Source organism: Dysidea avara, chromosome 5 (assembly GCF_963678975.1).
Source record: "Dysidea avara chromosome 5, odDysAvar1.4, whole genome shotgun sequence".
Lineage (NCBI taxonomy): Eukaryota > Metazoa > Porifera > Demospongiae > Dictyoceratida > Dysideidae > Dysidea > Dysidea avara.
The window spans coordinates 15099646-15127473 of NC_089276.1; the positions used below are offsets into that span (position 1 = coordinate 15099646).

General features: G+C 37.4%; 2 protein-coding genes across 2 annotated transcripts in view; one reads left to right on the forward strand and one right to left on the reverse strand.

Annotated features, from left to right (window-relative positions):
• Window positions 1-1746, reverse strand: part of LOC136255793 (cell adhesion molecule DSCAML1-like) — a 35109-nt gene extending 33363 nt beyond the window's left edge. The window contains exon 1 of the mRNA XM_066048686.1: window positions 1610-1746. Coding sequence (XP_065904758.1) covers window positions 1610-1673 — 64 coding nt within the window. The 5' untranslated portion in view covers window positions 1674-1746. The remainder of the gene's footprint in view (window positions 1-1609) is intronic.
• Window positions 1741-27640, forward strand: LOC136255794 (cell adhesion molecule DSCAM-like). Its single transcript, XM_066048688.1, has 16 exons — window positions 1741-1874; window positions 4958-6265; window positions 8412-8729; window positions 8788-9111; window positions 9166-9468; window positions 9725-10057; window positions 10505-10674; window positions 12228-12390; window positions 16500-16624; window positions 17926-18070; window positions 21104-21273; window positions 21333-21459; window positions 21508-21708; window positions 21757-22125; window positions 22635-22758; window positions 27384-27640. The coding sequence occupies exons 1-16, from the start codon at window positions 1802-1804 to the stop codon at window positions 27490-27492; spliced, it is 4362 nt and encodes a 1453-aa protein (XP_065904760.1). The 5' UTR covers window positions 1741-1801; the 3' UTR covers window positions 27493-27640.
• Window positions 27641-27828: the final 188 nt, after the last annotated feature.

The following is a 27828-nucleotide window of genomic DNA, read 5'->3' on the forward strand; positions in this document are numbered from 1 at the left end:
GGGGAGGGGGGATTGATCAAGGGGTCTGCAACTCTGAAAAATCCTGTACGAGATTTCAAATCTTTGCAATTTTTCAAGATTTCAAGCAACTATGGCAAGATTTCAGAACATTTGAAATCTTAGATAACCGGAATAATTACATCACATGATATGTAGTATACAGAAATACGCGGAATTCTTTCTCAAGTTCTCTACAAACTTGTGGGGATGCTGGACATAGCATACGTGACGCTGCAAATACGGAAGTATGCAGGAAATATACGGAACTTTACAACAATTTTCAGAGATTTCAGGTTTTAAAAAGGAGAGATTTCAACAACATTTCAAAGAGGTCTGTACGAGATTTGAAGTGATCGAGTTGCTGACCCCTTGAGATCGATTATTTCAGTTGAAATATCTGTACCCTCTTTGAATGCATGCAAATGGCGTTAAGGCCACTTCAACTAAATCTTTTGTTTCTCAGGCCCGACCGACCCTATATTTTCCAGCATGAAATAATCACGTGATCACCTTGAAAAGAGTGTAACGCCACGAAGGAGTTGCAAATTTACCTTTAAGCTCTCAAAAAATAAGTAACACTCAATATCTCACCATACAGCTAGTCTGGCACAGCCAACCCTATTTAGGCGCTTATACAAGCGCCCCAAAAATAGGGTCTGGTCTGTCTAGAATTAAGGACTTGTGCCACCGTTACCGAAAACTGGTGCGTCCAATCAAATCGCAGTATTGTCAATTAAATGCATTTTGGCCGCACGATGTGAGTAAATACTGGGGCGAAAGTCATGAAACGAAAGTTACGTGAGTTCTTTTTGTGTCAGGGTGAATAAACCCAGGGACGATTTTCCATTTACCATTCGTGTGTAATAGATGCCTTCCGCTGGAAAGTAGAAAGTAGAAATATCGTCTCCACAACCTAAACATCAACCGCTCATAGAAATTAACTGATCAAAACCCTTAAAACATCCCTGTTGTGATTGAATTCTTCGCTGTTCGATATGTTTTTTAACGTGAGCCGCAGTGTAATTATGCTTCCTAAACACAAGTCCTGAATGCTAGACAGACCAGACCCTATTTTCGGGGCGCTTGTATAAGCACCTAAATAGGGTCAGCTGCGCCAGACTACCATACAGCTGCCTACTCACAAGTGATACAGCAACTGTAATGTAGCTTAGCCACCATTTAACTCGCAAAATCACTCTTCAGCTAGCAAAATTGAATAATTTTATGTTAATTTTACCTACCTACCAACCTTTATTTGGCTGAATTTCGCCCGAGAAACATAAGGTTTAGTTGAAGTGGCCTAATAATGAATTTTGTAGGGGAAATAAAATATTTTTATAGAGGACCAAATATTTCAAGAAAAAAAAATTTTTTTTTTTTTTTGGGGGGGGGGGTCCAAATATATCGTTACAGATCTACATGTATAATAGTCTATCTTGTAGGCAAATCCCCGTTATAAGTCTGTACTGGAGGTTACGAATGATAGGTGTATTACACCTCCAGTAGTCCAGCTCTACCTCATAACAAAATAAATAAATCGTATTAGTAATCAAGAAATATATTTTGAGGAGAGATTAATAGAACACACCCACTGGATAGAGTAACGTACTAGTTCCGTTGCACGATGAACAGTAGTACGAAATAATCAAGCCCAACAACAGCAACCTCCACATCTTCTTCAACACTACACCGTCGTTTAATGATCGATCGCTCCGGGCACAATCTCACGTGATTAGCTAATTTGCTGCGTATTTCCTGTCGAGGTTGTTGCTGCGATAGTTCGTCAGTGGGTGTACTGTTGATGAAGAAGATGTGGAGGTTGTTGATGGGTTTAATTACCATTTTGTACTACTGTTCATCGTGCAACGGAACTAGTACGTTAACTCCTTGTCCGCTAACACAGAAATGGGTGTGTTCTAATCTCCCCTCGTTCTTCATATTCTACATTTTTGTGGCAACATTTTAGCACTGGGTGGTAAATATGAAACTTTTAACCCTAGAGGTAGCTACTACTATGCTACAAATTCACTCTAGTGCAACTAAACTCCCAGTGTCCAAGTCTTAGTTTCTTTAGCTACTTTTATGGGGTTTCAGTACAGCAGAGGGGGATATTGAAACTGAAATTGGTCAAAACTTGTAAAATGGCTACTAGTGCTAACCTCTTTACAGAGACCACTTCATTATAGTAATCATATCAGTTAGGTTCCAAATGTACTTTATGACCTCATCAAGTACAGTACGTCTCCCACTTCATTATTCTCATTATTACAACCACCTTGTTATAGTGACCATAAATCTTAACTCAATGTACACCATTATAGCTAAAGCTCACATGGCCAGACTATTTTCTTTTTTTTCACTGCACAAGATATCTACTGAGAATCCACCAGACTCTTTACACCTACAAAAAAACCACATATGCTACATATGTAGTAACCATGTACAGCAGTTAGTTATGAATAAGACAGCTCCTAAAGCCAATAATTGTGACTTCGTTTATGAAGAAATAGCTTTGTGACTTCAAACCTCAATAACTGATTAGTCTCTTTATTCATGACCTCAAAAAACCCTCAATTTTAGTACGTCTAATTATAGAGATGGACTTCATAAATGAAGTCTAATTATAGAGGTGGTCTTTCTTGGAAGTGGTCTATTATAGAAACGTTCTTTGTAATTAAAAGAGATACAGTGTACTATTAATGTCAATCAATTTTTATGAAGTTTTGTCCAATTTCAGTATCAGTTTTCAATTTCCACTGCCCATTATAGGGTTTGGCCATGGTATACTGTATTGCCTTGAATGGTGGCCGGTCTTGAATAATGGCATGGCTGGTCTTGAACAATGGCATGGCCTGGTCTTGAATAATGGCAAGGGTAAAATGTTGTCTACACGTTTATTTTACTGAAGTAGCTTTTCACCCAGGCCACTGGGTCTGGGTGAAAGTTGCTCAAAAGAAATAAACGCCCTGGCTACCATTCAAGACTATACGGTATATATAGTATTGGGCAATTGGGGAAACAATGGAATTGGAAATGGAAAACGGAAATGGTCAAATTGTCATATAAATGTATCCTAGAGTAAAATCCTTGCTTAGTGACCACCTCATAAAGACCACCTGTTTTACAAAGACTACCTCCATACAATGACCACATTGTAATTAGATCTGAAAGATGGTTAGGCATACTATTTATAAGATAACTTCATGGTCACTGTTAGTAAGACCACCCTCTTTACAAAGACCACTTTTCACATTGTAATAATAGGTAAGTTCCAAACATCTAATCATGGCTATTAAATAGCTAAAGCTAGGTCAGCTAAAAAAGGTTAGGCTCTTAAGGTCATCAACTCCTTATATACAGGTATGATACCTCATTTTTCTTCATACATATAGTGTACTAGCTACACTTCCCTTGCATGGACTAATTTTGTATCACACATTCTGGTACAAACTTAAGGGATAATGGTACAGATAGCCAGATGACTTGAGTGAAGTGTCGACCAAAATATGAGAGATGACATTGACCCCTTTCTATGAGTCATGAAATACATGATTGACAAATATTTACAGTGGCCTTTGTATAGAGGTGGTCTTTATAGAAGATAAGGTCTAATCAATTAGATCATTAAATTCCTTATCTATCTTTAGAACCTTGTACAGAGGTGGTTGTTAAAAAATGGCCTTTAATGAGGGTTTTACTCTAGGATACAGATATATAACAATTTGTGACCATTTCAGCTTTTCAGTTTCCATTTTCCACTATTATATTTCCAGAGTATTTGTGATCCCTCCGATCCCTTGGTTTGCAAGAGTATAGTATCTCCTAGCAACCAACAAGTAGTTAAATAAACAGTCATGTACAGCACAGACAGTAGGCTTCCCATTGTACTTTGAAAGGAGATAATGTCCTGCCAAACCCAATTATGGTTGAAAAATTGTCTGAAATTTGTCAGCTGTCAACCATATAAGTCCTATGTGATATAATAATTTTAAGCGACATTTATAACCTATAATTATAGGTTTTCATTTTGATCTTGTGTTTAGTTGAATTTCTTCCACTGATGTTATGGTGGTTTCTATTTATAGTATCATGTGGTCAGACTATTTATCTGTCCTTAACAATATTATTGGCGGTCTTGCCAAGCAAGACTAATTGATTTTATATAGTGTAAGTTGCCAATTATTGGCTGGTACCATAGGCAGCAGAAAGGGAGAGAGGAGGTTGGCTTAGCCCCCCCTCAAAATGATATCTCACTGAAGTTATCCTTCCTGGAATGGGACCGAAAACAGTGAAAAAATTGCTATACTCTAATAGAGCACTCAAATACCCTAATAGAGCAGTCAAAGCAAACATGTTCCTAAAAGCAGTAAAAATATTTTTTTGAAATTAACTACAGCGGGCCCGAACTACTGACCTCTTACTTTGGAGTTGGTGTTGTACCAAGTGCTTCCAGGTGTCTAAAGGCTGTTTGTACTGCTTTCACATCTTGCACTGTCAGCAAAAAGAAATGGGACACAAAGAAGGGAAAAGGTAAGTCCATGAAGCATGCATTGTATGTACTGTGGTATGCCAAAATACACCTGTCAAGCTGAAGCAGCAAGCCCATGTTACACTTCTCTGAAGTGATTAGTAAGTACTGTAAGTAAGTCAGTAAATCAGTCATGCACTGAATCAGTCAGCAAAAAAAACATCCACGTTTTTAAAATAAAAATTTCATGACTTATTGGAAGCATTAATTTTGGAGCTATAATACTGCCAAGGTACCATGAAGGTATTGTGAAGCTGGTTTCTGGTCATTGTGTTTTGTGAGAATATGTAAACCTCTTTGATCCCTAACAAAGAGTACTATACCTTTCTGTATGATACAGTATATGAACAGTTAGCCAGTAAGTTACTAATGTGTTGTGGATGGTTTTCTTATGTAAATATGTCACACTTTGTGTTGTACCATCTTCAGCTAACACCACTGCTGTCTTCTATGTTGGCTTTTTTGATAATTGGAGGGGTGGCTACCCTTCACTGTTACTGATGACCACTGAAATACACCCAGTATCATTTATAGTTGAAGCCCCAGGAATAGGATTCTATCAGAATGGTACTATAGCTGGTGGTGGTGAAGCAGTTGTCAACTTTCCCTCTAATATTGTAATGAAATCATTTACTGATGCAAATAAAGGAATCTATGTGTGGACCAGTAGTAATGAAGTAACATTAATTGGTCAAAGTATAGCTGATGAACCAGACTTGTCATCCACTGGTACATTCTTTGTTCTACCGTTTATTGGTTCATGTGACAATGTATATGTATACTACAGGATGTCGGTGGGCTCTAATTCTCACAGTAGTACACTACTATTAGTTGGTATAGAGAATGATACAAGAATAACAGTGATGACTGCTCAAGAAAGCAAAATTAATGCAGAAGGTATATATGGATATATTCTGAGTGATACGGAGTTCACCTTCAGTCTTGACAAACTACAAACTGCATTTATTGGATCAAGTTTAAGTTATGACAGTAGTTTATCTGGGATAAAGGTTGTTACAAACAAACCAGTGTCAGCTTTTAGTGGCCATGAATGTGCTACAATACCAGAAGGGGTTGGAGGTTGTGATTATCTGATAGAACAAATACCACCAACTACAGTATGGGGTAGAGTATATTATACTGCACCATTAGCTACCAGAAGGTCATATACTATTAAAGTGTTAGCTGCTTATAATTCCACTGTTGTTGATATTTACTGTAACAACTCAAAGGAATCTAATACCATTAACGAAGGAGTAATTATTAAAAGAACATATAGTCATCAAGAACACTGTGTAATTTATTCAAATAGGGAAGTATTTGTAGCACAGTTTAGCCATGGACAAAGTGATGATGATGTTACTGGTGATCCAATGATGACCGCAATACCTGCCACAATACATTACATTAACAAGTTTCTTTCCTCGACTATCAATGATGAAAACTATGCTAACTATGTCAACATTATAGTACTGGCACAATATTATCAACCTGACATGATGTACTTGATATCAGGAGGAGAGAACAAGTCACTAGACATACAGGAATGGGTACCAGTTAAAGTGAATAACATCTCAGAAGCATATGCTACAACAGTGAATATATCAGAAGGTGTGGTTGAGGTCATCCATACTAATACATCAGCTCTGATGACAACAATAGTGTACGGGTTTGCCAGATATAAAGGCTATGGTCATCCTGGTGGATTCTATTTTCAGGAGTTGCACAATTCAATAGGTATGTCCTTTGCACACAATAAATGTTTATATACAACAGATTGAAACCAACTGGATTGTCCTGTTCATGTTTAGTTTAATCAATTGAATCTGACATGAATTGTTGAATATCCTGAATTGTGTATTGCATCACATACGTTAAGTATTGCATCTTGCTTGACAGTGATGATGAAAGTGTCAATACTCAACGTGTTTAGAAACAGATTGTTCATATAATGAAAAAGACAGTAAGTAAAGGAGTTTTGAAACAAGTTACATTATTACTTTATTAGAGCACTGACCGTTCAATTAGAGTATTTCAATTGTTACGTAAGACACACGCCTTAAAATTAAAGACCAGGTAATGATTTTTAATTTTATCTATATTCAACTCTTTAAAGATCCCTCATCTTTGATCTGATTTGTATTAAATGACAAAGTAGTATGGCATAAAGACTGCAGCTGGTTGTACAGTTGGAGCCATGCTCAGTTTTGCATAATTTACAGAGTACTTACAGTGTTCCTATTAATTTTGGTTAATATCTAGCCTGGATCTACACATTTACTGTACTTTCTCCTCTTGCAAAACCATTTGTGACCCGCTGAGCACAAACCGGCCATTTTTGCACTTTCCTCAAATTCCTTTTTATTGCTTCTCTGTTATCAATAGTAACAAAGGAGTGGACAGCCAAAAGTTTCAGCCTTTAATTTGTGATAGTTATAGCGCTAGTTTATACAGCAACAATACAGCAAATAAAACACAGGCACTTATTTAATTGATCATAACTCATGATAAAACAAGCTACGAGGATGGGGTTTAGCTTAATCTGTTCACCATGAACTGGCACATCGATCAAGGTTTAGTGTTTTCCCTCTACATCTCTGTGCAAAGATGAAGGCCATTTCAACAATTAAATGGCGACGGTAAACTTTATTTCTCGTACCATATGCTGTATGAACATGAAACAAAGCTTTTCTTACTTCCAACGAACAGGAGAATCTGGTGGTACGTATATAGGTTTTATTGATTTGAGCTTTGTTTCAGTGAATACCGAAGTGATTAAAACGTGCATAAAATTTTTATGTAGCACGCGTATTTCTATAGCAAAATAGAACTTTGTGAAAGTGGCCAGTTTTCACTCAGTGGGTCACATTTGTTATAACACAAGAGCAATTAACAGATATGGGTCTGAGTTATATGGGTCATTAGGTCATCCAGGTCAGTGATTATGATCCAGTTTCAACCCTGTCACAGATGATAGCATTTAGGCCATGAAACATTAATCTTACACGTGATTCATGGATATGGAAAATCAGTGATTTGTGCAAGCCCAAAAATAAATTGTAATCATGTGATTTCTTTAAAAGGGTGTTAATATAGCTGTAGACCTGTAGACTCTTATTATCATTCAAGCAGTCATAGTTGTAATGGTAATGGGGAGGAAAATGGAAACTCACCCCCTCCCCCTTATCATGGGTTTAGCTTCTCAATAACTGTTGCCATTTTACTAATTTTCAGCTTTGCTCTGCCCATTATACTGCAAAAACACTGCAAGAAGTACTTTCAAGTATGTTCTGCCCATTATACAGCATTACAAACAATGAACAGTACAAGAGGGCCTCTGCAATCATTCCACCTGCTATGAAAATCATAAACTAGTCTCGTAACAGCCAGGTTGCACTGAAGCCATTGCACATTACCTTTGAGGCAGTGGAGAAAGAATTAGGACACAAAGGAGGACAAATGTTAGTTCATGATTCAGGCACTATAGCTGCTGCAGTGGACGAAAAGACATATCTCAAGCTGAAATATTGACATCAAACGGGTTATAACCATAGTTGAGTTAAGCTTGGCTGAAGGCACCGGAGTGTCAGTTAGCCGGTTAGTAGAAAATTGAGTTTAATAGAAATTAAAATATTTAAAACTTCATAGAAAGTTGTTAGTGGGGGAGGGGGGTGTTAGGTCACTCTGAACTATTTTTCAGCCAATACTGCCAAGCTGTTTTAAAGGAAAAGTGAGGCTGTTTTTTGGTTGATATTGAAGTCCCTAACCTCCATTACCCCTAGTATACAGTACTACCATACTGTATGATACAGTACTACTGTATATATGCACAGTATATACGTGTATATACGTATATAATTTTATGTTGGGTACATACATGTAGTGTCTTCGCCCTCTGTGGGTTTAAGTGCTGCTGGTCCCCAAATTGTTGGTGAGCCACTAACACTGGAGTGTACTGCAATTGTTCCGGAATGTGTCACGACCATTGTAGAATTTGTGTGGTCTAGTGGTGGAGTACATTTAAGACGAATTGAAGGGACCAGATTTTGCTTTAGATTTAGTACCTCATCAGTGTGTAAAGATACATATAATATCTCAACATTAAGCACAAATGATGAGGGCAGAATCTACCAGTGTTACATTATAATTAACACCAGTCCACCAGTAATGGCTACAAGCACAATCACACTGAAATTGAATGGTATGACAACTACATAGTATTGTTGTGGGTATTTATATTGTGTTTATGGTACATATAGTTCCAAATCCTGTCATTTCCACATATGCAAATGGACCTATTGAGACCACCATGGTGGGTTTTACCCAGCTCATTGGATGCAGAGCTACCATACATAAAGGAGTGGAGTTAAATGCAGTACAGTTCAGCTGGACAGGACCCACAGGGAACACTATCACTAATACTTCTAGGATGACCATCTTTCCTCCATATCAACATCTAAACAATTTCTCTAGTGAGCTTCTGTTTAAATATCTGAGAGAGGGAGATCAAGGTGTATACACCTGTACTGTGGTTGTATTAAATGCCAGAGCATCAGGCTCTTTTAATATTGACCCTCTTCCAAGTGAGTTAACATATAATACTGTATCTTGCAGTATGCACAACCTTTTCTCAATAGTTCAGAGACCTCAAGTGACAATAGTACCTCTCGGAGCTCAGAATGCTGGTCAACCACTAGCACTAGCTTGCTATGTGGTAGTATCTAAAGGCATTGTCAGCAGTGTGGACATTACATGGAGCAGGGATGGTACCATACTTTCAAGGACAATAGGAGTAATTGGTGTAAATCTTTTGTATACAAGTTACTACAACATCTCACTATTGACCACTAATGATACTGGGAAGGTGTATGAGTGTGATGTGGTGATTAACAGTACCCCACCAGTTGTACAAAATGATACCTTTGAACTGCAAGTGGATGGTATGTAAATTGCATAGGATATAGAATTGTGCATGAATCATTAGCACTGTTCATATAGGCAGAACAGTACCGTCCATGCACAAGTGTGATACATTTTTAGAAAAGTGTTTAACAACTGATTAAAATATTGGCTAGATACTTACAAGCCATATTCCTTGATAACATTACTACCAAATTTACATGAAACATGTATGTTTTTATGCATAGCAGTTGACCATTATTATAGTGATGAATTACGTGACACATTTCTTGACAGTTCCTCAGGTACCACTTAGCATATCACAGTCATATAGGCATCCTGTCAGTGGACAACTTTTCAACCTCACATGCAGGGCCACACTCCTTGGTGTGTCTTCTTCTCTGGTTATGTTAAACTGGACAGAACAGAACTCATTATCAGAGTATGTGGATATACGACAATCATCACGAGTGATATTGTCAGATCTGATCACTAATGGATCACAGATCATGAGGACAGTGACATTTGTACCACTTCTCAGGAGTGATGCAAGAGATTATCTTTGTACTGTGATAGTACTTGGTTATATTAATGCCTACAATATCCATCGTGTAGTTGTAGGAGTAGATGGTATGTACGTAGGTGTGTAGTTTATACATAGTAGCAAATAATGAATACACTACAGCAATATGTGCAAGAATGCTTATGAATCTTTTTATAGGATGTAGAGAGGGCTATGAATATAATATCAAATAAATCTCCCTCTATGTATATAGGCTTATGAATCTATTATAGGATGTAGAGAGGTCTATGAATATAATATCAAATAAATCTCCCTCAGAAGCACTTGTGTACTTAACAACAACTATAGGATAGTTTGTAAAAGATGACTTTACTTGCAAGTTGCAACAAAATGTACTTATGTGGGATTAGTATTTACCTATTTTGTTTGTGAAGTCAGTGCATGTGAAGCATTTGTTGTGTAGTAGTAAACTAAAAATATATATATTTTATCACATTACATAATTATGAATAATTAATAATTATACTTTAATCATGTTTGAACTCTTTTATTAGCACCCACTGTAACTGCCAACATATCTCCAACATTGTTCACTGGTGATTCAGGAGATGCTGTTGAGTTGTTGTGTACAGTTGCAGTAATGGAGGATATTGTAGAAGCATTGTACCAGTTTACATGGATGAAAGATGGAAATTCTCTAGACATATCAAGTAATAGGATACAGGTACATGATACATGCTGTGTGTGTACTTTGCAAGATTGTAACTCACAGGGGTGTAGGCTGGCAAGCTGTATAGTTGCAGCAGCAATGGTTTGTCCAACAACCAATTTGCATTATTATAAGTGTACTTACACTGTAGCTAAACCATTTATACTTTAAGCTGCATAAATTATGTTTTTCACTGCTACTAAAAGCCTCGTCAGCAAGCGGTGGCATGGTAGTCATATGATATGCTAAATTGATTGTTTATATTCAAATAGTTTTACACATACAATATGTGACCGGATCTGCGAAAAAGGGACATAATCGCACAAGCCTAAATTTACAGTATAAAGCATTGAATACATTAGGTGAAATACTTACTTATCATTGAAAAAATTCTGTAATTTTTTTCATCCCTCTTTCTTAGTGAAGGAAGCGACTAACATTAAAAGCCTGGATATCATCTTATTCACCTGCTCAAGATGAGTTGAAAACTCTTTGTTTCGTTGTAGTAGACATAAGTTATGAGCTTTTGTTTACATCATGTCGAAGCAATCGTATGCGATCGATTTTTCTTCACTAATTTTGCCTTTGTATGCAGTGAAGAAGGGTGAGAAAGGAAAACCTTACCCAGCAATTTATTCCCCTATTCATGGCAAACACAATGGTGAAAATTTTAGCCCCATATCTCACTCTGTTGGTACGATACAACGGTTTTTATAAGCGCCTGTAATTTATTTTCCCCTATACTTGCTGTACAAATCGATTTTTCTGTTGTTGCTACTTTGTAGGGCTGTAATGTTATTGGCAAATGAAGCTGAAACTTTGCCAGTGGGTACACTTAGCTAAGTAGATTATAAATATTTAATAAACAGGAATTCAAATAAAATGCAATTATGTAAAATTTCCCCTATTATGCTCCAGCTATGCCCAGTTGTGCCCCAAATAAGTTCCTATAAAATCAAATCTTGACTGTTCTGTTAGGGTATCAGTGAATATTCTATTACGGTATTTCAACACATATTAGAGTATATCGATCTTTAGCCTTCACAAAGAACTGCAATCTGATTTTTTTTTTACACTATATTGTAGTACATCATGCAAAATATGCATAGTTTCAGCTTCTCTGGCAATCAATGTGCAAAAATTGTGCCCGTTATGCCAGAATTATGTTCAATACTTTTGCCTACCTATTATGCTCCAAATTATGCTGGCATAATCGGCACAAGCCTAAAACTACAAGCGTACTACAGGCTGCATGTATCACGCATGTGGTGGTGCTGCTGGGTGCTGCCTTCACTCATGTATTTGCATGTACATACATGAGATCAAACCATGTGTACGTGTTGAGTTCACACGTGTGGAAGCACAGTGCATACAACATGCTTGCACTGTGAAATTATATACGAATGGTATTGTACTTATTATCATGGCTAAAATGAAAAAAATCATGGGACATGACAAAGTACCATAGGATGTTATAAAGATCTTATAACTTTCTAACATATTTATTCATTAAGTGTCTGAGTATACATAGTATCTAAGTTGTACTTTGCTGTTTACTTGTTTTGCAGATCACCAACAGTGATGATGCGTTGTCTTCATCATTGTATATTGATGCTGCTAATGCCAATGCTCTACTAGATAATGGCATTTACACGTGTCATGTCAGAGTTGCCATTGCTGGGGTAGACAACTTTGTGTACTCTTCTGGGCAATCAATGATGTCCCTTAATGGTATGTAAATATGTGACTGAATTTTGGAAAAATGATCCAAACCGCACATTAGAAGTTTCGGGATAAACGGTTTTGAAGAATTCAAGCCAGCATAACTCTCCAAGGAAAGCAAGCACGCATATGAAATTTACACTAAAGATGCATCAATCTGTTACCTTTCAGACCACTTCCAGTACTTGCAGCTGTTCATAGAGTGTCCCGCCAAATAAGATAGAAATCTGAGCAGTTGGATGAGTGAAGTAGTATCACAAGTGCTCACAAAGGGGTGGAGGGTGGCGGGGTGGGCGAGGGTTAGACCTCAAAATGGAGGCAGACTATGATTGGAATCCAGAGATGACATTACAGGGCTGTGCTGGCTCCTTAGTGGCTGATTCAGTACAACTCACAGATAATGTCGCGAGAATACACATGCGAGTAATGCTCATGTCTTCTCGCGGGATTGTTCTTTTGCAATGTACTGTACAAGTCTAGACCTGTGGAACATCGCGTGGATAAGCACTAGCCACACAAGCAACTCACCACACATGAGAACACTCACCAGTGAGTTTAGTAACTTCATACAACACTTAAACCACATAAACATTTGTGACTGGTCCCATATGTTTGTGAAAGCCTATTAGTAACTAGCTAGCTAATATTACAGTAGAATGCAATAAACACATGCAGGGCCTACTGAACGCAATGAGTGGAATATTTACAAAATCACTTCACATTAGTCTAAACATCTTTGTCCAGCATCTTACCATCTGGTGCTGGAGGTGGTGGCAAGGGGCGCTGGTCACCCCAGGGAAAAAATCAATCCAAAAATTCTAAAGCACTTGTTTCACAATGAAGGAAAGTGATAACACTGAAAACCTATCATGATCCCCAAAGCAAGAGGAGTTCCAAAATCTTAGTTTCGTGACAGTACTCCCAAGGAGATAGAACTACTGTACGAGCGTTAGTCTGCTTTGTGTTGGACAAGCGGTTCACTATCTCTTTTTTTCCCTGTGTTTTTTGCCTTCGCCGGTTCCCCCTGGTCGTAGGAAAGGCCTGAAAGACAAAACTTACGTAGCAATAGTTTTGCTTGTTAATGGAGAATTCGATGGTGTAGAGGTCTGTATTCGTATGTTATGATCGTTTAATTAAACGCCTGTAGTTTATTGTCACTGTACAAATCGATTTTTGCTGTTGCCACTTTGTAGCACTGTAACTTCGAGATTTCTTGGCTCTATAGTTTAAACTTTGGTTGACCATTCCTTTGGCTATCCAAAATATGAATTTGAAAAATGCTCTAACTGGGGTTGTGTGGCATTACTTAGCGACTGATCCATCTAGATTTTAGCGACAAATCCATCTAGCTAGGTCTTAGCGACCAATCCATCTAGGTACACAGGCATTGCAACAAGAGGCATCACATCTGGCAGAACTGAGCCAGCTCCACCACCAAATACCATAGGTGAGTCCTGTTATCTCATCTCTCGAGTAAAGTTTGCTATCGTGGAGAATTACTGTAGCCTTGCTGTATCCACACGGGTCACTCGAGCACACCTCACGTGTGTTGTGCTTGTACATGCGACGTTACCTGTGAGCTGTACTGCATGTATGTAGCAAAATCTACAGAAAAACGTCTGGCCAACATTATGAGGCTGTGCACCCATAAACCAGTGATTCTTGCCAAGCCAGGTCCTTCACAAGGCCTAAAACCGCCATTTGTGCTCTACACACCACCCAGAAAAGACGTCTGTTGAAAGCGACCTCTAGTAGTTTGAGTGGTACTGAGTGTCAAAACTACAGTACTAGTATGGTAGTGTAGCTACCAACCGGAGGTGTTAGTTTTATTTTGCCTGATGTGTGATTTGGATCGGTTTTCTAAAATCTGGTCACATATATATTGTATGTTACAGTGTGGTGCTTGTGCGTCTATATACGTGTCCCTTTCTGCGTGTATATGTAGTGAAGGATTGTTTTGAAAATGAAATAGGAAGTTATGTAAAGATGAATTAAGCTGAGTTATAAGCTACATAATTATTTAAGACACTGAAAATAGTTAAAATGAAAAATAAAAACTGTAGCATATGTAGGTCTTTATTCACAATATTAAACTGTATACGTAGCTACATCCAACTGTCTGTGAGTTGGGCAGAGCTCCATCAAGGCCTCCAGTCACTCATATGGCTTGCCACTAGGCTTGGAAAAAGCAGCCAGCAAAACTAGACACACTTATCAAGTGGCTGTTACGTAGGTGGTTGCCCACTATTGTAATTAAGTTGAAAAGCTGTATACTGATTTAGACAGTAAATTCCTACTGTCATGGGTGACAAGACCATGTAATATTCCAGACCTAGTCACATAAAATATTGGGAACCATAAGGTATATGCTACACACCGCACACACAAACACACAGACATGTCCTCCCATCCATCCCTGCCCACCACCCTTATCAGAGCCCTGATATAGCCAACGTCATTAAAAACTATCTAAAATGGAAGGAAAATGATCAACTGATGGCTAGTTGTACAGTGGATGCTATGGTTATCATAAAATGTATGAAATTGGTAAATGTACGTACGTAGCCTCAACTATTGTCGAGCTACAACACTCTAAATACTTAAAACCAGCATATAGCTCTATACTTGCAAATAGGAGATATGACCAAGTTTTTTCAGAGACAGTCACACACATAATATGTGACTGGATTTTGGAAAAACGATCCAAATCGCACATTAGAAGTTTCGAGATAAGCGGTTTTAAAGAATTGAAGCCAGCATAACTCTCCAAGGATAGCAAGCACGCGTATGAAATTTACACAAAAGATGCATCAATCTGTTGCCTTTCAAGCCACTTCCAGTACTTGTAGCTGCTCGTACAGTTTCCCGCCAAATAAGATAGAAAATCTGAGCGGTTGGACGAGCGAAGTAGTATCACGAGTGCTCACAAAGGGGTGGAGGCTGGGGGGTGGTGGGGAGGGCAAAAGATAGGCCTCAAAATGGAGGCAGACCACGATTGGAGTCCAGACACGAGATTACAGAGCTGTGCTGGCTCCTTAGTGGCTGATATGTAGCAAAATCTACAGAGAACACGTCTGGCCAACATTATAAGGCTGTCCACCAGTAAACCACTGATTCTTGCCAAGCCAGGTCCTTCACAAGGCCTGAAACCGCCATTTGGGCACTCCACACCACCCAGAAAAGACGTCTACTAAAACCAGCCTCGTGTAGTTTGAATAGTGCTGAGGGTCAAAACTTGTAGTATGATAGTGTAGCTATCCACTGGTGGTGTTAGTTTGATTTTGCCTGATGTGCGATTTGGTTCGGTTCTGTAAAATCTGGTCACATATGTTCTTACTGTGTGCGTATGAGTATAGTGTTATTGTGTTTGTGTCAGTGTTGAAACCAGGTTGAATCACCCAGGCCAATCGGGTCACGTTTTGTCCAGGTTATCCGAGTCTGACCAGAATATCTGAGTCTGACCCAGATTGGATCACAGGCGAAACGAAGTAATTAGTTTCATTATGTGGAAGTTTGTTAGCGCATCATACTCTAGTCATGCTGCAGCATAGCTTGTTGTGTGAGTAATGCCCACTTATCGGAATTACTGTCTGTAGGCATACATGCAACCACCCCCATTTATTAGTAGCATTGCGGTCAAAAATCCATGTCCGTAGCTGTTTGCAGGCTTATATGGAGCATCTTTCGTGAGCCACACCCGCTTTTATATTGAGAATGTGTGATGCTGTTTATATGGAGCCATGTTAATTTATCAGTATGGTGAGATTAAAGTTTGTACATAGGTATGTATGAAGCCACACCCACTTACAGAAAATGTATCTTGCTGTCTACGTTTATGTGGAACCACAATCACTGGTTTATCATTATAAACCTAACCTGTTTAGTTTCCATTTAGCAACATGCACCCTTGTACTTAACATGCAAATCAAAAGAGTCCGTAATGTAGCTCTTGGAATATGCCCCAGTGTTAATCAGTCTGGGTCTGACGCAGATTGCTATCCGGGTCAGCAGATCACCCGGGTCACCAGTTTCAACACTGGTTTGTGTATTGTATATATTATGCATCTGTGTATGTATGGATGCATGCAGTTTATATGTGTGATCCTGTAAATGTATAGTTTACAGCAACCTGAGAGCAGTCAACATCACATCTACTAGTATTGTATTCCGATGGGATGCTCCAACATTTGGAGTGGTCAGACAGTACAACATCACATGCATTTATGCAGATTACAAGTCTACAGTGAGTGATTGCATAACAGAAACAGATATAGCTAAAACAATAATTTGCACTATAGTGTTTTATACTAAAGCAAATTCTTTCCAAGTTAGGTATGTACTAGGATTATATTTTGCAGTGACTGTTCTATTAGAATATCTCAATTTTTCACATGAAACCTAATAAGTTGCAGTTGCTCAACTTTTATGCCATTAAGACTTACTTGTGGCAATTGTCATCATCATAAATCTTCATGGTAAGTGCTATGCTAGCAAAATTGTGACAACAGACTGGAAATTGTATTCTAGCATACAAGATGCAGGATTTGCATTGTGTGTGCTACATACCAGTACCAAAATGGCTATAATATCAGCTTCAATTCAATGGAATACTAGAGAAGTTACAATAGTGTTGTATTGTAGAGTTTGCTTAATTCCTTTTACAGATTGCACATTTTTTCTTGAGGATTTCCAATAGAACATGAATGTACTAGAGTTCCATTGGTAGATCTATGAAATTATAAACTTTTAGCTAGAATTTTTATTGAATAGAAATTTCAAGTTATTTCCATAAGCAGTTTACCCTGTAGGCATGGCAACAAGTCGGTTTTTAATGCAAATAATCATCTATGACTATTTGTGACCGGGCCTGCGAAAACAGGGCATGTGGGCACATGACTTTTGCCTACTTTTTCATAATTCCATCACCCATAACTTTTTATACCATTATGCTATGCTAATACCATTTTTCACTCTTGGTAGGCATTTAATTGGCTTTATGGTGCAAGTTACAGAATGCAAATATTCCATTCCAGTACTAAGATATGACCTATAGTGTGATGGGGTGTAGTTTGTGCCCACATGCCATGTTTTCGCAGGCCTGGTCACATTTATTAGAAACTTGGTACATGATTTTTCCACAATACATTCTTAAGTGCACCAAGGTTCAAGAAAACCAAGCCTTGCATTTGTGTTTTATATTGGTTTTTGTGAAGAGTGCAAAAAGAATAATCTAAGCTCCCTAATCAAAGAATAAACATAAAGAAATAAAGCCGAATTTTGAGGGTTTATCTTTCACGATTGCATTAGGTAATCTTGCTCAAATTTGGTATGTGAGCACAGAGCTACAGATGTATGTGTGAAAACTGCAATTATTTTCTTCCTGTAAATATACTTATGGTGTGGCACGCTAGCTTTCTTGGCCGCATAACACACTACCATGTATCTTGATGACCACACAACATATTTCTATGTGTTGGTGTAATATTATGTTTATTTACAATGATACACATTATAATGCATAGAAATTGTGATGTTTCCTTTCAGGTCATCATTCCTGGTACACGTACAATCGGAACAGTCACTAGACTAACTCCATTTACCACTTACGATTGCAGTATAGTGATATATGCCAGATCAATAACTAGTGGGATAATAGGAAATTCCATAGTAGTAAGGACAAATGAAGCAGGTACATATGAGAAATACATACAGTAATTACACATATCAAGACACACGATAGTGTGTCGTGTGGCCCAAGAAGCTGGCGCGCCACACCGCGAGTATATTAACAGGAAGAAAGAAAACGCAATTTTCACATTTATGTAGCTCTGTGATCCCTTATCCGATTGGAACCAAATTTGCTACAGACGTGCCGGCCAGTTATGGGAGTATACATACCAAATTGGAAGAAAATCGGTTTCCGTCCATTTCTGAGATAAGAGCGAACAAAATTTCGTTTTAATTTCTTCTTTTTTTTTCTTCTTCATTTCGCACACTTCGCAAAATCCGCCATAAAACACGAATGCGTGCTCCAATCGGGCTGAAATTTGGCACACTTGAAGGGCTCATTAAGGCGGATCTCAGTACCAACGTTGGTAGGAATCCGATGGACATTCACGAAGTTATGATCGATTATTCGCGTAAAATAAGGTCGAAGGTCTGTCACGCCCACAGGGTAAACCCCTTGAAGGAATGAGTTGAAAATTGCTATGTAGATGGAGTAACCACCGTAGGAGTGCCTTTTTGTGGTTTGAAGAGAATCGAGATAAAGACCATGGAGATATGACACAAAACCCAACCTGTGTCACAATTACCCAATCGATTTTTATGAAAAACAACTATTAGTTTTCATGCCTACCAGGCTAACCGCTAAGAGCAATGAGCTGAAAATCGGTGTGTAGCTGGAATAATCATCATAGAAAATCCTTGCAGTAGTACAGAAGAATCGGATTACAAACCACTGAGTCATGATTCGAAAGCCAACTACGTGTTGCAAATGCGAGATTGAGATACTCTAATAGAACAGTCACCCTAATAGAGCATTCGGCTACGTTTATAACTTACTCCATCAAAGAATTATATTACATTGCAAGTTATTCTGTAGGTAATTCAGCTACAACCAGTTAATCTGATAGACAATTCAGCTACAGGCAAGTCACCCTGTAGAGAGTTCACCTAGAAACAAATCACCCTGTAGAGAGATCAGCTAGAAGAAGTCACTTTGTAGAGAGTTCAGTTACAAAGAAACTATGCACCATGTAGAGAGTTCAGCTGCAAACAGATCACCCTGTAGAGAGATCAGTAACCTTGTAGAGAGTTCAGCTACAAAGAAACCATCATGTAGAATATTCAGCTGAAAAAAAAATCACCCTGGAGAGAGTTCAGCTATGAAAAGATCACCCTGTAGAGAGTTCAGCTAGAAGAATTCACCCTATAGAGAGTTCAGCTGCAAATAAATCACCCTGTAGAGAATTCAGCTACAAACAAACCGCCCTGTAGAAAGATCAGCTAGAAGAAGTTACCTTGTAGAGAGTTCAACTACAAAGAAACTATCATGTAGAGAGATCAGCTGCAAACAATTCACCCTGTAAAGAGTTCAACAAGAAGAAGTCACCTTGTAGAGAGCTCAGCTACAAGAAATCACCATGTAGAGAGTTCAGCTGCAACCTAATTACCTCGTGGAGAATTCAGCTACAAACAAATCACCCTGTAGAAAGATCAGATAGAAGAAGTTACCTTTTAGAGAATTCAGCTACAAAGAAACCATCATGTAGAGAGTTCAGCTACAAACAAGTCACTCTGTATAGAGATCAGCTAGAAGAAGTTACCTTGTAGAGAGAGTTCAGCTACAAACAATTCACCCTGTACAGAGATCAGTTTGAAGAAGTTCTTTGTAGAGAGTTCAGCTACAAACAAATCACCCTGTAGAAAGATCAGCTAGAAGAAGTTACAAAGAAACCACCATGTAGAGAGTTCAGCTACAAACAAATCACCTGTAGAGAGTTCAGCTACAAACAAATCACTCTGTAGAGAGATCAGCTAGAAGATGTCACTTGTAGAGAGCTCAGCTACAAACAAATCACTCTGTAGAGAGATCAGCTAGAGGAGGTCACTTGTAGAGAGCTCAGCTACAAACAATTCACCCTGTACAGAGATCAGCTAAAGAAGTTACCTTGTAGAGAGTTCAGCTGCAAAGAAACCATCATGTAGAGAGTTCAACTATAAACAAATCGCCTTGTAGAAAGATCAGCTAGAAGAAGTCACCTTGTAGAGAGTTCAGTTACAAACAAACTAGTGACCCTGTAGAGACATCAGCTAGAAGAAGTTACTTTGTAGAGAGTTCAGCTACAAAGAAACCATCATGTAGAGAGTTCAACTACAAACAAGTGACCCTGTAGAGACATCAGCTAGAAGAAGTTACCTTGTAGAGAATTCAGCTGCAAAGAAACCATCATGTAGAGAGTTCAGCTACAGTACAAACAAATCCTGTAGAAATATCAGCTAGAAGAAGCTACCTTGTAGAGAGTTCAGATGCAAAGTAACCACCATGTTGAGAGTTCAGCTGCGAAGAAACCATCATGTAGAGAGTTCGGCTACAAACAAATGACCCTGTAGAAATATCAGCTAGAAGAAGTCACTTTGTAGAGTGTTCAGTTATAAAGAAACCACCGTGTAGAGTGTTCTGTAATAAATATATGTATTAAATTATGTATTATATATATATATATATATATATATAATTTGTACATTTACTGATAAAATCAGAAATATTTAAAGTATTTAACATCTGCTTCATCTTTTCTTCTTCCAGTGGTAAAGAAAAGAAAATCCCCAAAGCTGGCCATATAGCTTTGGGGTATACAAACACAAAAAGAAGTGAAATCTAATCAAAAACAGCTAAGCATTAAAAAAAGGTGCGGCCCCAAAAGGCCATGGTGAAAAAAGATGTGAAATCCAAGGTGGCAGCCAAGAAATGGCTGTGATGGTAGGTTAATGGTAAAAATTTTAATAGCGACAATTCAGGTGAATTTTGTGCCAAGACCAAGATGAATTGTCGTTATTAAAATTTTTACCATTAACCTACCATCACAGCCATTTCTTGGCCGCCACCTTGGATTTCACATCTTTTTTCACCATGGCCTTTTTGGGGCCGCACCTTTTTTTACAGCTTAGCTGTTTTTGGTTAGATTGTAACTTTTGTTGCATTTTATACACTATACAGCTTCTAGTCCACCAATAATCACTTCAGTTATTGCTGCTGATACATATTCAGTTCGTGTAAACTGGATGATACCTAATAGAGTCAATGGTGTTCTAAGCTTCTACACCATCACATATGTCACTGATACTGGAATAAAAAAGAAGATTAATATTAACTTCAATGGACAACCTGTAAGTGCCTTTAAATACGTATGTAGATAAAGCTATACTTTATTGTGTTGTTGCTATAGACACAGTCTTATATCATTACTGGACTTAGTCATCCCTACCAACTTGTAACAGTGACCATCAATGCTACCAATGGAGGAGGGACTAGTAATTCTAGTAATGTAGTAACTGGAAGGACAGCTGAAGCAGGTAAATTATCAGTTGGATGTTAAAGTTTGGATTAATAGTTCCTCACAGCTCCAGGAGTAGCACAGATTTATAATACCACTAGTCTACCTGATGGTACCAGTGCTGTCATAGTATGGTACCAACCTAAACAGCCAAATGGAATAATAACAGGCTACGAACTGATCTATTCTGTGTATAATGACTCCACTGGAACTATGACAAGTAATGAACTAGCCAGTACTGCTAGGAAACACACAATTCAAAATTTAAGTAAGTACAATTAAGGCAAATCATCTTGTATTTGCTTCTTGTGTACAGCACCAGGTGTGCCATATCAAGTACAAGTAGTTGCATCCACCAGTGCTGGCAGGGGAGCACTCAATGATTTTGTGATATTCTTCAGTAAAGAATTGGATCCATTAAAATCACCTGACAATGTGACTTTTGTACGGCTTGACCATACATCAATTAACATAACCTGGACTCCTCTAAGTTTTTTTGAAGCTCGAGGGTTTCCTTGGTACACTATAGCTCTGTTTACTGGGAAGAAACGATCTGACAAAATAATCAAGACATCCGATGCTTTTACTGTTCTTAAACACCTGCAAGCTGGTACAGAATACACTGTCATTGTCAGTATAACAAACAATGGATCAGCAGCCCTTCTGCAAAGCAGTCCAGTAATTGGTTAGTGTTATATTATTTAACAAGAGTAAAGGACTTTTGATGTTAAAGTATTTTGATGTCATCACATCATCAGTAGTAAAATTGTAACTGGCCTATTGCTGGTTAATTACAACTAATTATCACTCAAGCTCAAACAGTTATCACTCCATTATCAAGTCTTGAAATTGATTGCTTTATTGGAATTATTAACAATTTCACTTTACAAAGCAATCGCTTAAAATATTATTTACATTTAATTTTGTGCTTGTACCCATTGAAAATAATAGAATCAATCTAGAGCTTAAAAGTGCCTGAAGTGTGTACATGTACAGTATCATTTTGTGGTCATATATTCTTTGTATGTAGAATTAAGTGGAAACATTACCTAAAGCATGCACGTGCATGAACAGTTTTGAACTCAAATTCTCACCTAGAAAGAAACAATCACTTTTATGCAAAAGTATTCAGTAGTGTATGTAAATTAAATTGCTTATATGGTTATGTATCATGTTGTTTTTGTTTGTCTACAGTTCCAAAATCTGTTGTTAATGGTGGAAACCAAAGTGTTGATGGTTCACTTATCGGAGGAGTTGTTGGTGGTGTATTATTTGTAGCAATAGTGGTCGTGATTGTTTCTCTATTTTTGTGCTACAGGTGAGGATAGAATCATGACACAAACATGCATGCACTGTATCATACAGTACAGTAGTACTGCAAATAGTATATAGGGATCATGGAGGTTTGGCTTTCTTGCCCAAGAATATCACAGTTACACTTTCCCTTCATTACAGTTTGGCAGTATTTGGTTAGGCATAACCAAGTGCTTATAAATATCTTCAGAGTAACCCCAAACCCTAATTAATTTCTTTGAAATTTTAATTAACTGAATTTTCTACTAGCTGAATGACTGATTGTTTGACTTCCTGACTGTGATGCCTCCAATACATGTGTCCCGCTGAACAAAAATCAGTCATTTTTACAAAATTATATTTTTGCTATAAAAATGTATTGAAGTAAACTGGGTAATAATATGTGTGCTACATGCAATGCATAACAAATTTATGCATGTTTTAATGGCTTGGTACATATATACTGAAACAAAGTTTAAATCAACATCACATTTGCCTGTTCATGGGGAGTGAGAAAATCTTTGTTTTGTGTCCATACAGCATAAGGACTTGAATTATTTGCAGTTACAGTAGAATAAAGTTTACTATCGTCATTTCATTGTTGAATTGGCCTTCTTTGTATGTATGGGTATGTACAGGGAAATTACTACACCTTGATTCTTTTACCAGTTTATGGTGAACAGACTGATCCATCTTTGTAGCTTGTTTCAGTTGTGAGTTACGATTAATTAAATAAACGCCTGTAATTTTTTTTGCCATATTGTTGCCTTACAGATTGAATTAATTTATTCCTGTTCCAACTGTCTAGTGCTATAACTCCACGACTGTTCATCACAAAAGGCTGAAACTTTGGCTGTCCACTCCTTTGTTGTTATAGAGAGTAAAGAAACAATAAAATGGAATTCAAGGAATGTTCACAAAATCATTGGTTTTTGCTCAGCCAATCACATACTAGAAGACTACAGGCTTGATTCTTTCAATGTTTTACACTGCTTTGACCCAAGATGTGCCATTTTGCCAACTGCAGCAGCTACAATACATGCATCATGGACTTAGATTACATTTGTCCCCTTTGCATCACATTTCTTTCTCCACTACCGTATAGATATTGATCAGTGTTTATGCATTAAGGCTGAATCAGTTTTTTTAATTTTTGTGGATTGACTGTAGAGATACTTCTCAAAAACTGTTCTTTGTTTGTAATGAGTAGAACATGACTTAAAAGGCCACTTTGTTCATGTTCCAGTAATTGACAGTTGGGGCATATGTACAGTCATATAATTTTCACAGTGACTGGAATGATTTCAGAGATGCTTCTTGTACTGTTCTTCATTTGTAATGCTGTATTATGGGCTGAAATTTAAGTGGAATAGCAATACTCTGTGTTTTAGTGGTAGTTGGGATATTTGTTCAATAAATTTTTGTAATGTGCCTGGTACCATTCTTTCATATGAATAAGCCTGCATCAAATATGCCAGCATAATAAAAGCATAATATTAGGCTAGAGTACTGTGCCATCATAATGCTAGCATATTAGGCAGATATCTTAATTCCTTGAAAGTAGATTGATACTCCCTAATAGAGCAGTCATTGGAAATCCAAACTGCAATAGAGCACTCAAATGCATTGTACTAGATCGATACGCTCTAATACAACAGTCACTTTGTAGCAATATACTCTAATAGAATATTCACTGGTTAAATGTTTCAAGGAAATGTTGTTATAGGACCATAACGCAAGCATAATAGGAACACTGAAGCACATAATAGGTGAAAATTTCCTGAAAGCATTCTGGGAAATTTTTGAGCATGTTTGACTCAGGCCTAGTAATGGCACAAGGGACATCTGCAGCTATACTAGTTGAAATTTTGTTCCTACTTTAGTCATGGTTACACTATTGACAGGTTGTATATGACTGAAACAGCATTAAATTCTAACTAGTCAGTATAACTGTAGGCAGAGGCAGAGAACAGTACTCCAAAGTGGGAGGCAACTCAATAAAAAGGGTGGCTGTCAGTTACGAAGCATTTAAAAGTCATTAACTGTATGTGTGATTTGCTTACTAGCATGTGAAGTATGCCCGATAGTAGGGCAATCTTGGGGGAATGCCCCCACAGGAAAATTTGAAATTTGAGATTGAATCTGAGAGTATTTCCAGTACAAGTGTATTTGAATAGGATACTCCGTTTAATATTCTGGCAGTAACAACCATTAAAATACTATAAATATACAATATTTTTGTGATGAAATCATGCACTTGCAATTTTTATTTTTAGGTTGAATAAATTGCTTTGCAGAATTAACTTTATAATGTTCCTGCTGAATGTTTTATTAGAGTAGTTAGATGAGTGGTCTATTAGACCCATTTTTGTGGTGGATTTGGTGGATTTTGGAGGTCTCTCTAAGTTGCTTAGACCCTTTTCATATTTACTTAGACCCTTTTCATGTTTATTACGTACACCTGCACTGGTAGCGCTGGCAACGCATCATTGAATTTTAAACCCATGACTGTTGTGAGTGATGGTGTGTTTCTACTAATTAACGATACATTTCTCTGTTACAAGCAGCTTTCAACAGTGTTAAGGTACAACAACTACATACAGAGTCTAAATAACTTAGACTTCAGACCACAGGGGTCTAAGTAATTCGGTAACCCTCAGGCACTGTAGTAGTGCCTTCGCAATGAGCTGAAGTCTAATTATTACTTAGACTACCTCGATCTAGTACATTTCCAATACCAATTCATGTAGTATTCCATTCTTATAAACACAAATTCTACATTATCAAGGCAAAGTAAGTTGGTAATGAGTAAAATAGTTCGCTTTTGGGTATAAAAAAAGTGAGGAGGCAATGCCCCTTCACTATTCAAAGTGAGAGGCAACGTCCCTTACTATTTCTTCGCCCCTGGCTGTGGACCTCCATTGTTTCATTGCTTTTTATTTCTATGATCCCTACACAAATGTAAAATTTCTGATATTTCCTTATGCATTAGATTTCAAATGTGTCAATTATAGAAATGCTACTTGTTATTAGCTGTGTAGAACTCACAGAAAGAGCACAAACACACAGATACTATGTAATAATGGGATCCTGTATTCCACAGAATATGGAGTAGCCAGAATAATGGAGTAAACAAAAAATACATTCTAAATGTTTATACCCTGAATGGTGTTTATACATTCTTCACCTTTTAGCAACTCTGGCGAGAACACAATCACGATGGCACTAACCAATTCTCAGAGTGATCTTTAATGAGCACAAAACTATCAAGGAGTCAGCAACTAACCAATTAGCACCCCATAATTGCCTATGAGATTTCAGATATTAGCAAAGATTTTAAGATTTCTGAAAAGTTTCCAAGGTTTTTGGCAAAGATTTAAAGGTTGATCACCTTCACATGCTCTAGAGTGAATAGTTCTGTGCACATAATGTATTTTAAAATTTCCCTCACGATCTCCATATATAATGCCATCATAATTGCGTTCTCACCACAGTTGCTACAAGGTGCGTAAAAGCACTATAAGGGTATAAACATTAAAAAAATAATTTCCGCTATTTTGTTATTCAATTTGTTTGTTTACTTTTTTGTAACATTATTATGATTGGTGAACCATGCATATCGCATCAAAAGAAAGGATCAAACTTGATGAGCTTAAAGTAGGGTGTTCATACAGAATAACAAGTGTGTTTAAAAAGTGGCAGTATACCAAGCACTGAAGCCATACAAATACACGATCATTTGACACGGCACTATCCAGAGACTGTGGTTGGGTAGTGAACAACAATTTTCACTTCCAGGCTTGTTTACTGTAAGTTCTTGTCAGTGGTACTGTACAATCGTAACAGCATTGCAAGCTTGTACCAGCTGGAATTTGCAATTCAAGCAGGAATAAATTTTATAGAGTGAATCTTTTCCACTACCAAATGATGATGTGAACTGCAGATGAGATAACTTACTAGTAATGCAGTACAGATTTGTGCTGTTAACATTTTGTTAACAATTATCCTATTAGAAAGTTACAAACTCACCTTTTCTACATCATGGTGAAACAATTTATTATGTTATGAACATATGTGACCTAATTTGGAAAATCCGTTGATTAACGCACATCAATAGATTGTGAGATTTGTGATTTTAAACATTTCAATCCAAGTTTGGGAAGCTACAAGTTTGAAATTTTCACCATGAATGCAGCCAACCAGTGTTTATTTCACTTCAATCCATAACAGAAAATGGCCAAGTGGGTCATATGGTGTCTCCAGCTTTATTTAATATGACCACCTAAGCCACTTAATATTATGTATAAAATATCTAGGCAACTGTCTAAGGCTGTTTATGTCTATAGTCTCGTGTTTCAGCTGGCCAGTGGCATTACAAAGTGCCAGCGTATTGCACACGTCTCTAGAAATTCACTTGTGATATAGCAGCCTGAGCAAATCAGAGACATGGCTATGGTGCAAATGTGTAGAGTATTGAGTGGCTATATCCATACATGGTGAAAAGTGAACTTCACTGGTGTGTGCATAGATCGACAAATATCAAAAGCTTAGTTACACATTTAATGGAATGTACAAGTAGCATTTGTATGACTTGGCATCTGTCCCTTAAAGCATTTAGCGTAATAAAACCTGTATTGTTTGAATTCATAGATCAAGTAAGAGGAAGTCATTTCAGTATACAACTTTGCAAATGAAACATTCGTTGTCTTCAAATGATCATACATCAAACAAGAAGAGTAGAATGGATGAAGAATTATAGAACAACACAGACAAGATCATTTCTGTTGTATAGCATACAGTATGCAGTATATGGGTAAGTTATAGTATAAATATTTGCAAACTTCTTATAAAATGCATTGCTGTCTTAATACAGTAGTTACAAACTTCGATTTTTCTTATAAAACACATTTGTGACCAGATTTTAGGGAAATTAGTCTTAATGTCACATGTGAAATACGTAGAAACCTACACTTTTATGCGTCACCACTAAAGCACTTATGCACCTGATAAAATATTTCACAGAATTTCTTGTAATTCAGGGTACTGACTACTGATCCAATCACTGTAAAGTTGAGTAGAAGTTTATAATGTCTTA